Consider the following 15028-nt stretch of genomic DNA (forward strand, 5'->3'; position numbering starts at 1 on the left):
TGCAGCTGCCGCAGGCATCCCAAGGGGATCAACAACATGGCTGCCTCCACGGTTTGTTCCTTGGGAGCAGCCCTAGGCCAGGGCTGCTTTTCCTGCCTAGGGTTAGGGTTAGGGTTACACCTAGAGTAAGCCTCTCAGAAACCACAAAGCCCAGAGCTCCACGCACACTGCAGCTGCAAAAGGCATCCCAAGGGGAGCGCAAACCGGCCACAACCTGCCTGCCTCCATGGCTTTTTCCTTGGGACCAACCCTAACCCTAGGCTGATTTACCTGCCTAGGGTTAGGGTTGGGGTTAGGGTTAGGGTTACGCCTAGGGTTAGGGTTTTTTAAAGCAGGAAGCCCCGAGCACCAGGCACACTGCAGCTGCTAAAGGCATCCCAAGTGGAGCGCAAAACTGCCACAACATGCCTGCCTGCACAGATTTTTCCGTGGGGCCATCCCTAACCCTAGCCTGATTTACCTGCCCATGGTTAGGCTTAGGGTTAGGGTTAGGGTTACACCTAGGGTTAGCATCTCCGAAACCACAATGCCCAGACCTCCAGGCACACAGCAGCTGCGAAAGACATCCCAAATGGAGTGCAAAAGTACCACAACATGGCTGCCTCCATCGATTTTTCCCTGGCACCATCCCCAACCCTCAGCTCCTTCCTGCCTAGGGTTAGGGTTAGGGTTATGCCTAGGGTTAGGGTTTTCAAGCAGAAAGCCCCGAGCTCCAGGCACATTGCAAATGCAAATGGCATCCCAAGGGGAGCAAAAAAGTGCCACAACATGGCTGCCTCTTCATCTCTTTCCTTCGGACCATCCCTAACCCTAGGCTGATTTACCTGCCTCACGTTAGGGTTGGGTTAGGGTTCCGCCTAGGTTTAGAGATGGCAAGGAGAAAGCTGTGGAGGCAGCCTTGTTGTGGCACTTTTGCGCTCCCTTTGTGATGCCTTTCTCAGTCGCAGGGTTCCTGCAGCTCAGAACTTCCTAGTTTATAAAACCCTCACCCTAGGCGTAACCCTAACCCTAACCCCAACCCTAACCCTAGGCAGGTAAATCAGCCTAGGGTTAGGGTTGGTCCCAAGCAAAAAGCCATGGAGGCAGGCATGTTGTGGCACTTTTGCGTTCTCCTTGGGATGCCTTTTGCAGCTGCTGTGTGCCTGGAGCTCTGGGCTTTGTGTTTTCCGATACACTAACCCTACGTGTAACCTTTACCCAAACCTTAACCCTAACCGTAGTCATGTACATCTGCCTAGGTTTCGGAATGGTCCCAAGAAAAAGGCCACGGATGCAGCCATGCTGTGGCAGTTTTGCACTCCCCTTGGGATGCCTTTCTCAGTCGCAGTGTGCCTGCACCTGAGGGTCTCCGAGTTTAAAAAACACTATCCCTTGGCATAACCCTAACCCTAACCCTAACCCTAGGCAGGTGAATCAGCCTAGGGTTAGGGATGGACCCAGACAAAAACTGTGGAGGCAGCCATGTTTTGGCACTTTTGCGCTCCCCTTGGTATGCCTTTCGCAGCTGCAGTTTTCCTTGAGCTCTGGACTTTCTGCTTTAAAAACCGTAAACCTTGGCAGACCCCTAACCCTAGCCCTAGGCAGGTAAATCCGCCTAGGGTTAGGGATCGTCCAACGGAAAATTCTGTGGAGGCAGCCATGTTGTGGCACTCTTGCGCTCCCATTGGGATGCCTTTTGCATCTGTGCCTGGAGCTCTGGGCTTTGTGGTTTCGGACAATCTAACCCTAGGCCTAACCCTGATACTAGCCCTGGGCAGGAAAATCTGCCCTGGCCTAGGGCCACTTCCATGGAAAAACTGTGTACGTAGCCGCTGACTGCACAGAGCTAGTCAGATGGGTTTTGCCTCATGCTTCACAGCCGTTCATGCCTCGTACCTACTTTGGAATTGTACCGCTGCTTTCTTTCATAGCTGTGGTCTGGTCTGTACTCACAAAACAGTCTTTTTCAGCAATCCATGAATTTTCTGGATAAAAAGACATCCATTTTTCTATTACCTTCACTATTTTGGAACAGTAAAATAATTCTGTTACAGTAGTATAATGTCTCTTCAGTTTAGTTGAAAATACTTAGCAAAAAATCTTCCCTTGTACAATATTATTTTTAGATATTTTCTTTCTGTATTTCCAAATAGTATCTTGCACTAATGCATTTCAATGGCTGTCAGTTATGCAGCCCTGTTTTAACTCTTCAGATGTCCTCACTTTTGACTCGCCATTATTGAAAGATACAAAGTATTTATTTTGGATAAAAGCAATTATGAATACCTTTATTGCCAAAAATCTAATGCCAATGGCATTTTTCAAATATTCCATGACTACTTTTCATTACTGTCAATTTTTTTTCCTGTGGAAAATCCTGAGAATAGTCTCGCTTATCCACATTCATTTCTGCAGCAGAAATGACAGAAGTGAGGAAGAATGTAAGGTGGAAAGCTTCCATCCCAACCAATTTAAGCAAACCGACGAAACATTTTTATTGAAGATTTATTTTTTTGTGCATCAATGAATATACACATTTCTTGAGGAAAGAAAGCAGTCTTGTGGTCAAGTGAAAAAGTAATCTTTTACCCAAAAGCTCATTTACTGCACACAGATGTCATGCTGTATTTCCAGTGGAACTTTCAATACTGTATCAGGGGATTATATACCTGGGAAGGTATTTAAAAAGTGGATAAAACCGATTGGCGATGTCCCCTGAAAATTTACCATTCTTATTTTAATTACAGCATACAAAGTAGCCTGGAAAAAAAAAAAAAAAAAAACCAAAACAACAAAACCGATCTTTTAATCTCCTCGCCGCTCCGTCTGCAGCAAGCACGGAGGAAGTTTGGGCTGCTGGCGGCCCGTAGTTCCCCTGGCAACCGGCAGGAAGCGTCGGCGGCGCCGGGGCCCCGCGGGGAGCGGGGACGGCGCTGCCCGGAGCCCGGCGTGCCCAGGCAGCGGGAGCCGGGGGCGGCACAGGGGCCCAGGGCAGCGGGGCGGCCCTTGTGCTCCCGCGGGGTCCCTGGGTGTCCCCCGGCGCTGGGGAGTCCCGGGCCGGGGGCTCTGTGGGAACTCGCCGGAGCTGCTCTGCCTGAGCCTCCCGGTGGTGGCCGCCCTCGAAGCCCCTCATGTGTTTCTGCCTCTGCGCTCCGGGAGAGTCGGCACTCGGCAGGGTAAGGGAGCAACCTCGCCTTTCAGATCCTGCTGACCTCCATCCTGCCTGCCTTAAGTGACTTCTAGATCCCGAACTCCCGCCTGCGCTTTCCCTCCTTTGAAAGATGTCTCTTAGAAGTGCTTCTCCCATTTCTGTTTAAAGTGCCGCTCCTTGATTTGAAGTCTGTCCTCTGCCAGTAGATGGGTCACTTCTGTACCGAACTCGCTTGTTTGATTCACGGCTGTGCTTCGCCTGTCTGATCTCTCTACAAAACCGTGTGACCCTTGCAGCTCCTCACTGCACAAGAGCTTTCATCTCTGAAGAGGGAGACCTCCTTGTGAAAAGTACTTCTTCTGGTCAGTGCTACATAATGTACCCTAGCATGTATTTTCATTACTTGGAAAATAGAAAAAATTAAAAACATCTCAATTACTTCTAAATACTTTTCTGAGAAAAATATTTATACAGGTATTACAAAGCCGACTGTATTATTTGTACATTTCAAAGCCTGACACAGATAACACTATTTTGTGCTACATGCTGCTACTGTGAAGAACTTCTCTGGTGCTTTTATAGTATGAAACGATTTTGATTCTTAATTTTCTGACAGTTGAAAATCTGTCTTCTAACACTAATGTGATTAGAATTTTATGATAATAAACAGACATACAAAATCAGTAGATTTATTTCTATATTGTTTTCCATTTGACTTCCATTTTACAAACAGAATAGTTCCCAAAAGTGTCATGTAAGTTTCTATGAGTTCTGAAGAGATTTAATTGACTAATTGTGGTGTATTACTTCTTTTAAAAAGACTGTCAGTGGAGACAGGCCACATTCTGGCAAGGGTAGAAAAGAGAAAACAAAATATACAGTAGATGAACTGATTCGCAAGTTCTGATTAAGTAATCTGTCAAGAAGTATTGATTTAAGCTTTCAATTTTATTTTTACTTGTATTTTACCTGATTTGTTAATAATTATTATATGTTGTTTCACAGCATTCAGTAAAACTTGGGCGCTTCGTTTAATTCTTTCCACGAGTTAAAAAGACAGCATATCTGCACATGTACTGGGACCTTATCACTTACCAGAAACAGAAGCAATCCTAAAGATTTCATAATGTAGATGATGACAAAGGTACCTGACTGGCAATCCTGCTCAGAGGGAAGAATTAGAATAGCCAAGCCAAACAAAGAGTGCACCTGCAAGAGTCTGGCAGAGATTAGGGCAGGTGGCTGATAGAGCTGAGGGTGAGAAAGTGCGTGGCAATTCTGTCTCTGATTCATCCTGGTCTCAGTATTTGGCACTTGATAATATTTTTAACAAAAATAGGTGTCACCAAGGGTGATGGCTGGACAGCAAGCACACTGCTCATCCCTGAGGCAATGTTTGTTTCCCGTTTTTTTCTTCTGTATATGGTGCAATTGCTTTTTCACAATAGGAATGTAATGTCTTATGTACTAAATTGTTTTTTTCCATGCAGAATACACCACAGCAAAAATTACTGAACATTATATTATTCAAAACCAAGGTTTTCACTATTTATAATTTTATTAATATTTGAAATCTTGTAATCTCACAGGAATTATTTATATTATTCATCTGCATATCAGACTTGATATGTTAAATAAGTAGAGAACTATTTTTTTTATTAGGGACACTTCAACCCAACTACATACATTTGTAGTGATGTGTAGCTGGTGCATTGACTTACAGAAGATAAGTGTACTTAATATTAAATGATGTAGTCAAAGTTATTTTTGCAGTCTTTTTTAAAAAGTACTTTCATTCTTCTTAGTGGAATTGGAATTCATTTTCTGTGTTCTTTTTTTTTTTTTTTTTTTTTTTTTTTTTTTTTTTTTTTTTTTTTTTTTGCTGCCTTACATTTCTGTTCTCATCTCTTATTGATTGTGGTTTGGGTTTTGTGTCTTGAATGTACTTGCTTCATTCCTTCATCCTGGACCTTCCTCAAATTGTTGCTTTCTTCTGATGTAACTGTACCCTACCCTGTTTGACTGTGGGCTCTTCTGCTGAGGCCTGTACTGCTGCTCAAATTTTTGTAGGCTACCCTGAAAGCAGACTGCATCTAATTCACTTTTGCTGCAGGTCTCAAAGAACACAAGTAAAGAGGAGCAGGTTAGGAAATGTGTGCATTTGAAATATGGAGTGACAGGACTATTGCAATTGTCCCATGCACTGTGTCCAATATATAAGAATCGGCATCTCTTTCCTAGTGCACTTATTCAGATTTACTTGGTTGGTTGTTCATGTCAGTCTTTGGGTCTGGGGATTCTAACCCTTCATATTCTGTCATATAGGAATGAAAATTATTTTATGTTTTTATTTTTTTTTTTTTGTAGGAAGCAATGTTCTAAGAATGTCATCAGGCATCCAAATAAAAACAAAGTCTTCAGCCCAGAAAAGCAAGACATGTTCTCCAGAATCACAACCAAAGCCTAGTGCAAAGCTGAATCCTAAAACTATTGATCCAGTATGTGTAGGTGGTGGTGGTTTTGTTTGGTTAAAATCCATCTGTGGTTTGAAGAGTGCTCCTTACCTTATGAAATTGCATGCAGGACATGCTTCCTATTTTTGAAACCGAAATTAAACTTTTGTTATTAATCATACATACCTTATCTTCTAAGCTCAAATGCCTGAAGGTATAACATTGTTTATTACATTACTATAAAAATGTATTTTGGTACAATTGTGGCTTGAATGGTAACTGTTATTTTTTATTTACTATTGCCCTAAAAAGAGATTTAGAACTAAGCATTAAAAAGGGTTGGTTTTTTCTTACTTCTAAGCTTTGGCACCTGTTGCTTTAGAGAAACTTATTTCAGTTATGCAATGAAACCAAGAATCAGGTGTCATATTGAAGGTATTCAAGGCCTCATAAAATCTGGCAAATTAATTGCTGGTGAGCATTATTTGAAACTCACAGTTACTGTGACTATGTAATCCTTCAGGAAAAAAATTGTGTTCTTGGGAGAGTAGTAATGAGAAAAGTTGTTTATTTCCTGGAAGTCCTGTGTCTGGAAATCTAACATTGAATGCATGAATTATAGTTCACCACTGGGACATATAATTTGGCAATTAGTAATGTCACAGGCTTTTTGGAAAGTGAAAGAAATGCAGAGTCCTTTACTGAAAAACAGGGGCTGAATACTTTAATGTGGGCATCTTTTTTACTTGAAATCTCTTTGCAAGTGGCCCAATGAACAACATTAAGCCATGAACACAATTCTACTAATCTTAATGTAAGTTTAAAGACTCAAAAGATAACAATTGAGATTTCATGGTATTTCCTTCTGAATGCTTTGTGATAAGGTGTATTATCTGGGAAGCAGCATTAAATGATCATGCTAATAAATAATATAATAGTTCATATGCATAAGTAGCACGTATATTATGAGAACCAAATTTGTGCAGCTTTTCTTTGCATGAAAGTCCTAGTTTCCTTCTCCAGTGTGTCCTTCCTAGATTCTCACCCAGTATGAACCTCCCTGTGCATTTGCAGTGCCCTCCCACCATCTTGCTCAATATTTGGGGTTTCTCCCACATCTTGCCATCATATACTTTTGTCTGCATTGAAATAAAGATGGAATTGCAGTAAAATTGACTTCTGCATGTTACCAATATAGCAACAAGAACTTCAGAGAAGTGAGAGGTCCTTGCTCTGCTTAGGAAAGAACTTGTAAGTCTTCAATATTACCATTTGCAAGGAAAAAAAATAGAAAAATAAAGCGATTCCATCAGGAGACCACTGATTGTACATTTTTATTCATTTCAACAACTCCCCAGACCGATGAGTCTTAAAAGCAGTTCTCAGATAAGTGTATCACTTACATGTTTTCCACTTCATAGCTGCAGTTCTTTTTTTTTATTTGTTTTGGAATCATATGATTAAGTTCATTTTTTGGTAAACTTCTGTTTTAACATATTAATAATAGCTATAACACATTACTGTTATAAATAAATAATGCTTTTTTTTCTGCCCTTACAGTTTCATGCTTATTCTCAACCATCATCTGCATTTGCTGCTACATATGCTAGAGGTGGTATTCCCTGCAGGTATGTTTGGTTTGTTTTTTATTTTTACTAAATATATTATGAAATACATCTCTTCATGTTTCATCTTTTAGTTAGGTTGTTTAATTCCGTTCAATTCTGGAAAAATTTCCAATACTTAACTCTTTTCAGAGCAGAAAGCAACTTCCCATGCCTTTGAAATTGTCTTCTTTTGGTTCTTTTTTATGCTGTGTTAATATCAAAGCCACATTTTTAAAGAATAGTTAAGTATGTGCACATTTGGTTTCCTAAGTGTCTTTCACAAACTACATTTTCAGGTAATTGAATTTACTTATCCCTACTAACAAAGATAATAAAACTAGTGCCATTTTAATAAGTAGACCTTGCACAGCCTTAGTAGTATGTGCAACATGTTATTGTATTTCATATTCTGTAGTTTTCAGGCATATGAAATATTAACAAAACTACTCACAAGCAAGTTTAGGGTATTTTAAGTTACTTAGTTATATATTTGCCTAGATAATAAACATTCTGGTGTTTTGTCACATGGATGCAAAATTTACAAAAATATAAGCCATCATTAATAAGATGTATATGTATATAATTGTATAAAATAATCATTAATACATAGTATTAATACATTTATTTGTATCTTAGGAGTAAATAGTAAATTCCAGTATGATTTTCCTTCAGTTTCAACTGCTTTTCCTTACCCATTGCTATTTGAGGAAAATGTTTCTTGATATACTTATCAAAATAAGTAACTTTGGAAAAGGAGTATCTTCTGTGTTGGCATGAGAGACATCTATAGTTTTTATAACTTCTATTTTCTGATTTCTATGTGATTAGGAGCAAAATTTTGAAAAGTGACATATTTTGGGAATTTAGTATAATTGCACTGTTAACCATTATACATACACACAGGCTGGAATCCATGATCCCAGAGATCTTTGCCAACTTAGTTGATTCTGTGATCCTATAATTTCACTAAGGAGAGCATTATGAATTGAGATTGTGTGTAATGTAGGAATACAACAAACTAATTGGTGATACATTTAAAGCAAATAGTGTTAGCAATAAATTATGTACAATATATGTTATTTTGTTAAAACTTTACTCTTTATATAGGTTAGTGCATGGATCAGTAAAGCACAAACTGCAGTGGGAATGCCCTCCTGAAACTGTTCCCTTTGATCCTCTTCTTTTAACATTGGCAGAGGTAAACTCAGTTTCTTGCAACATTAAGCAAATTTCCTATTTGCAAATATAATTTTTAACAATCTAAGTTAGCTCGTTTAGGCTCAGCTTCTAGAGAAATATAAAAAAGCCCCACTTGTGAGGATATTGTATGAATAGAAATGGTCAAGATCATTGCTATTTGTAGTTCTCTAGTTAGAGCTTTCTGGGAGAGCTAGGTAGAGCTGTTTAATCTTCAAGATACTGATCAAATGCAAGACCACATCTCAGATGCCCAACTGTTGAATGAAATTTGTGGTTTTGCAGATTCTTTTATAAACTAAATTGTTTTGCTTATTTTTGTATGTAACACCTACCTTATGAAGTAAGAATGCTCTCCTCGATAGATTGAATTAGTACAGTGGAAATAGGATCCTGTAAATAAGTGGAAGAGAAGTACTATACACTATGTTGAAGCTTCTGTTTTATCAGAACCATGTGTGACATTTATCACCAAATATGTTCCAGGTGTCTAAAAAAATGCTGAATCCAATGTTGCAGGTAGAATAAAGCGAGGTGGCTTACATTATTTTTTCTTTTTTCCTTTTTTTCCCTGTTTTTTCCTTTTTATTTTCTTTGTTTCTTTTTCCCTTTGTTTCTTCTTTTTTTTTCTTTTTCTAAATACTAAACAAAACTGTCAATTCCTAAGGTAACATAAAACTTCTTCTATGTTAAGAAAAAAGGCTTCAGACGCACAGCTTTAAATCTTTGAGTTTTGCCAGTCAGACCTTCACTAGATGTGCATCTTTGTGCTATCTACAAGTTTTTAGTGTTGAACAGAGAGGTATGTGGTGTGGGGTGTCTTTCCTTCCATAGTTCACCTTCTGTTCTTTTTTCCTTTCAGGGTACAAAGCCCCTATACAAATACAGCCTGTTCTAGTTCATGGTCTCATTGAAAAAATACCTTGGGTTTTTAGATTAAAGGTAGTGAGGTACAAATATTGATTGAGTTGGCAGTATTCATAATGTGAGTTTTAATATTCAATATTCTAATAGAAAAATGAATTAGAATATTCTGTGAGCAGAGTTGTACCCAGTGGCTCCACATGGTGGAGTTGGTGTACTTTATGTTTTGAACTGATCTGACAAAATCTAAACATGATCTTGCTGCTGTGTGGAACTTTTAAAATGTGTTTTTGTTTAAAAGAAGGCTCAGTGTTAAGAAAACCATATTTTACATTTGCAACAGGGACTAAGAGAGACAAAACATCCCTATACTTTTGTTTCCAAGGAGGGTTTTAAACAATTACTTCTGGTTGAAGGTGCTGCTGAAAAAGTTATTCCTTTGCTGCCTCGTCTAGTTCCAGTCTTAAAGGCTGCATTGGTATGTCTTAGTCTTCATGCAGAGATTTTAATGGGTTTGATTTATTTTTTTTCTGCTGCTGGTGGGAACTACATGGGTAATCTTAATGTAATAAAATTATCACATGGGCTTTTGGTTGGGGGGTAGGAATGATTTCTCTTTTTGTTGTTAACCCTGCCTTGGTTTATTAGCTAAATATGTCTGTAAATATAAATTAAGATGGGCAATTCCTTGTGTAAGTAGATGACGGTATCAATGGGAAAATTTTATGAAACTGTTTTCTTAAAGGTTTTAATATAAGCAGAAATAAATACATATATTTGTGGGCTTTTTATATGTCCACGCAATAACATGCAAAAAATAAAAATGACACGAAGTAAAATGGATATGCAGGAATAAATGCTCATGTATTGCATGTAACAATTCAAAACATGCTACAAAAGTAAAACAGAATCACAAAATAAGAGACCCACAGGGATCATTGCATCCATCTCCCAGCCCTGCAGAGCACTATCTCCAGAATATGTCAATGAGGAAAGAGGAAGAATACATTAATAGTGTTTGAGGTCATATTCTTAATTTTAAAAAATGCTTTTAACTCTTCTACACCATCAGAAAATAAAGTGAGATCTTGGCTTTGAAGGTTATCTCTTTTGGATATTTTTCATGTCTTTGAGAGCCCTTTTCTGGTTCAGTAAGTAGCTGTCCCTTAATCTAGCTGTGTTTCAGTTCTGATTTAACAGAGATGGCTTGAAGTTTGAAAATTAATTGTGATCTCAAATCAGAGATGTAACAGAAGTACAGAATTGTGTGTTATCACTATCTTTGGTTTAGCTTAAAGGCAAAATTAGAAAAATAATTCTTGTCTCTTCCTCCAATTAATATTACTCTTCAGATAATTTTTATTGTTGTTTTATTGTTTACTGTTTTGGTATTATGCCTTGTTAAATCTTCTACTAGACAAGCAGTCCATGATTTCGTGTTAAAAAGAAAATTTTCAAGGCCCAGATGCTGGAGAGGAAAAATAGTTGTTTAAATAAACTTATAATTTAGTATGGGATCAAAATAAGTTGTTATGAGTCTATTTTTCTGCTAAAGGAAAAGCAGCATAATTAAACCACTAGAGAAGTCAGGTACAGAAGAACCTTCCCATGGGAGAAATAAAGATGACAAAGAACCATAGAAGTAGATAAGAGCCTGATAACTGCTGGCAGGTGTAGTTGGCATGGGACTAAATTAATTGAGGCAGAAAGTCATTGGCTCCTCTGTTTCTCCAGCAAAGAAAGTTACTGTTATGAATTACATAGAAATTACCCAGAATTCATTAAATTTTTAACTAAAATGTTGTCTTTCAATTTCAACATATCAGCATTTGACAGGTAATTTCTAATGTCCTGTGAAATACTGAAATTATCAGTGTAGCAAGCTTTTCTGCATGCCACGTTTTTTATTTCAACAATAGTATATTATTAGTTTTCTTGTCTCAGAAGAAATGCAAGAGTTTTGTGGAAATTTCAGGGATGCTTTTGTTTTCCACTTTAAAAATATGCCTTGCCTTTAAATTTGGCCTCTAGAGACTAATATTCTGTCATATTGTACTTCTCTTTCTAAACTTGTATCATTGCAGCAATAAGCAATTGCACAGTAGTTTTGGTGTTTAAAACTACTCCATACAATCATAATGCAGAGATTGCAGCTTAGAAAAACTTACTTTGTCTGAATCTTACAGGATTTTCTTTCTTTCTTCCCCTTCTGAAGGCGCATGCAGATGATGAAGTATTTGGAAGGGGATTGGATGCTTTAGTGCAATTGAGTGCTGTTGTTGGCCCATCTCTTAATGATCACCTTAAGCTTCTACTCACAAATGTAAGTTTTTAATGCTGTAATAAAAAGTCATTTGTATTTTCATGGCATTCTTATTGAGATGTTACTATACTAACTGCAGAGATACAGTTCAGGACTCAGCAGTTCCATGAAAAGTATTATTTCATACAGTCCCCAGTATGAGTCCTTGGCTCTTTTATAACATGGTGACTTACAAAGTTCTGACAAGGTCCAAAAACTCCTGTTAATGTAAACTAGAGAATAATGGAAGTCTTCTCTCTACGATTTATGAAAACATGCAGATGCTTTGTTTTGGAGGAGAATTTGTTGCAAAATGAGTTTGTAATTTTAAGTCTGAATAGCTTAGCAAAACCATAAATGTTTTAATACATTAACAGAAGCAAATATTCCCATTCCATTTAGATGGGAATTCTGCACAAGGAAGTTGTCATTAAATAAGCTTTGAATGGGATTATGAGAAGTATTTTTATAGCAACTTATTCTGGGGATATCCTTCCTCTGTCAGACAGCCTTTTCATGGGTTCTTTTAACCTGCTTGCAAAGTGCACTTTTACAGCAAAATAAAGACTTTTTTCACAATCAGTACAGAAGAGAAATTACAGCAGGTTTTTTTTTGAAGTATTTCTACTACAAGAAATCTCTTTCAATGTACAGGATAATAAAAGGTAACTTTTCATGTGGACAATTCTTAAAGAATGACTTTTTTTTAAGGTAGGTATTTCTTTCAAATTTGTTTGGTAAAAGAAAAAGAAATATTTTTGTAGGCTAACAGATCAGTTTTCTTTGAATTTAAGTTTCTCTTTAGTTATCTTTTTATTCCATTTGCTTTTATTGAGTTCATACTTTGACATCAGTTACAAGTTATAAAATAATGTTTCTTTGTGGCTTTAATTTTGCAAAGGTAAGATGGAATAAAGTAACAAAATAGGTTATTATTGCCTCTTTGCATATATTTTACTATATTGTGCAACAGACCTTTTTGTTTTACTTTTCCAATAGCTTTTAAAGAGATTAATGGACAAGAAATATAGAGAGGAAGTTACTGTTGCTTTACAAAAGTTGGAGCATTGTGGTGGAAAGGTGAGTTGATCGGATGTTTATTCAGTAATCTACACTTTTGAATACAATTTTGTCAGAACAGCTTTCATCTCTGGTTTTGTTACCATGTTCTTGCTTCAGTATGGGATACATGCTTGGTGTTCCATTTTCTGGTACTAAATATGTTTCTCAACAAGATTTACTCTTGCAAAAAGTTACCTTTTGCTATTATTGATGATGCCTGCCTGTTCCCACTAATAGTTTATTGTTTATGCTATTTCCTGAGGGAATGTGACACTCACATTCCAGCCCACCCTGGTTAACCCAGAGTTTGGATCTGCAATGGCTATAAATCAAAAAGGTGCTTTAAGTAATAGATGGTAGTAGAGGTTTTTTTCTGTTGAACATTTTTTTGAAAAATGTGCACAAAGGAGAAAAGGAGAAAAAATGAGGAGTGTTACATTAGATGTTCATCTAGAAGAGAAAATGTTTGCTTTCTTGACCCTATGAACAGTTGTATGTGTTATATTAAATGGTTATTCTTAAAGAATAGGAATAACCTGAGGAGCAGGGACCATACAGGCAAGGCCTAGCGATACTGAACTTGTGTGCCTTAAGCCAGTAGGGGCCCAAATAATCAGTAATTGCCTCCTCATTTTTGTGTGTGCACATGTTCATTTAAGAGCAGTAGCAGTGTTTGTATTACAGACTTGAAAAACATCACGAAAAATGAAGGAGGATGAGAATTCTTTATTTGTATGAAGAGAGACAAGAAAAGAAAAATTACAGCTTGTCTTAATGTTCTGAAAATTTAGGTCTAGATAATATAATTAATCCAGTGAGTCACTAACCTCTAATTCTTCTATCAGTCCCCTGATTTCTTGTAGTCTTACCTCTAAGTGAGTAGGTCTTTCTCTATATCTTTTTAAAAGACTGTAATAAGATAAAGCAAAGAAACCTGGAAACAAACTACTAAGTTGTGGTTACAAGCAATATTATATAATCCAACCAATTAATTTATCAAATTTATTTCTAAACTAGTTATAAAGTACATGATTCTTACTTTTGTTGAAAATCCCTTCCAGAACATCATTCCTCTACATAAAAATCCTTATTATTTCCTGTATAAATTTGTGCCCTCTTTTAGGTGTGAGTTTTCATGTCCTTTATTTTGTATGTTTACTCCCCAGCATTAGTTATCACAATAGTGCATCTTCTCAGTTCATTATTTTCAGCCTTTTTGACAGTAAATTTCTCAGCAAATATTAACTTTTTAGCTTTCTACTGTTTGATAATAGCAAAGATAACTAAGTAAAAGTGAACTATGCAGTTTATACAGACTATATGAGTACTGTCATATGTACTGCTAGTGCCCCTTATTTTGTTTAAATTCGTTTTGTTTTCTTCAACAGGCAACTGTGGCGATCATCAAATCTAAAATTCCAACCTATTGTTCTATCTACTCTTGAACAAGGAAATTGTAGTGATTTATACTGTAAGGTGAAGTTTGGAAAGAAACTGTCTCTAAATATCACTGACACTTATTTGGGGTATTATATATTTGCTTAAAATAATAATTATTCCTCAGTATAATGGAGAGCAGGAGTCTTACCAGTTTGTGAATATATAATTATGGAAGACTTTTCTTTGTACATTTGTATATGCGTTTGGCTTACAATGACACTGATTAATGTGCTGTTATTTCAAGAGCAGAATAAATATTGATTCTTATTTAGTTTTGAATTACAATTTCATTTATTATATCTGCAATGCTTTATATGTTTTGTATATTTGTGTGATGCAAAATAATTTTGTTGTAAATACTTAAATAAAATCTAACTTGGTGCTAAATCACGTACGTATAGCTTCTTTTGAAATACCTAACTTCTTTTGTGACACACCACAGATGGACACATTTAGGTTCATGGGGACTAGATTAGACATAGAACTGTGAGCCCTCTCAGACTTCTTCAGACTCAGCTTTTAAAGGTGTGAAGCTGAACCCAGTAAACAGGCATCATGTGGTCCAAAGCTGAACTTGCTCAGTGCATTCTTAGCATTTTGGTTTGAGAGCCTGGAGAGGCTCTGGAGAATACAGTGTAGAGGCATCAGGTTGCTCCACAGAGCCACAGCTGAGGTTTTGCTCAGCTAATTAATTCCTGTTAACTTTGAACCTACTGAATGGGAACTGGGTGGAGGAGGCAACTTTGAAATACTTACACTGTGCTCCCTTTGCATTGAGTTCAGTAACATTACAGATATGCTTGGGATTTGCTTGTGAATTCAGGTCCAGACGAGTTAATAAACTTCTGAACATGGAAGCTATGAAAAATATAACTTAAAAAGAAGATTGTACAAGCTAGCTTACGTGGCTGTCAGGCTTTGGAGGGTACAGCATTTGTCCATTAATATATTTGAATTTGAATGCAAAATAATT

General features: G+C 37.2%; 1 protein-coding gene across 1 annotated transcript; it reads left to right on the forward strand.

The window, feature by feature from the left end:
- Window positions 1-2922: 2922 nt before the first annotated feature.
- Window positions 2923-14445, forward strand: PACRGL (parkin coregulated like). Its single transcript, XM_014312253.2, has 9 exons — window positions 2923-3155; window positions 3299-3492; window positions 5498-5628; window positions 7144-7211; window positions 8298-8388; window positions 9595-9729; window positions 11467-11574; window positions 12553-12633; window positions 14004-14445. The coding sequence occupies exons 3-9, from the start codon at window positions 5515-5517 to the stop codon at window positions 14058-14060; spliced, it is 654 nt and encodes a 217-aa protein (XP_014167728.1). The 5' UTR covers window positions 2923-3155; window positions 3299-3492; window positions 5498-5514; the 3' UTR covers window positions 14061-14445.
- The last annotated feature ends 583 nt before the right edge of the window (window positions 14446-15028 follow it).

This window comes from Geospiza fortis, unplaced genomic scaffold (genome assembly GCF_000277835.1).
Source record: "Geospiza fortis unplaced genomic scaffold, GeoFor_1.0 scaffold40, whole genome shotgun sequence".
Classification (NCBI taxonomy): domain Eukaryota; kingdom Metazoa; phylum Chordata; class Aves; order Passeriformes; family Thraupidae; genus Geospiza; species Geospiza fortis.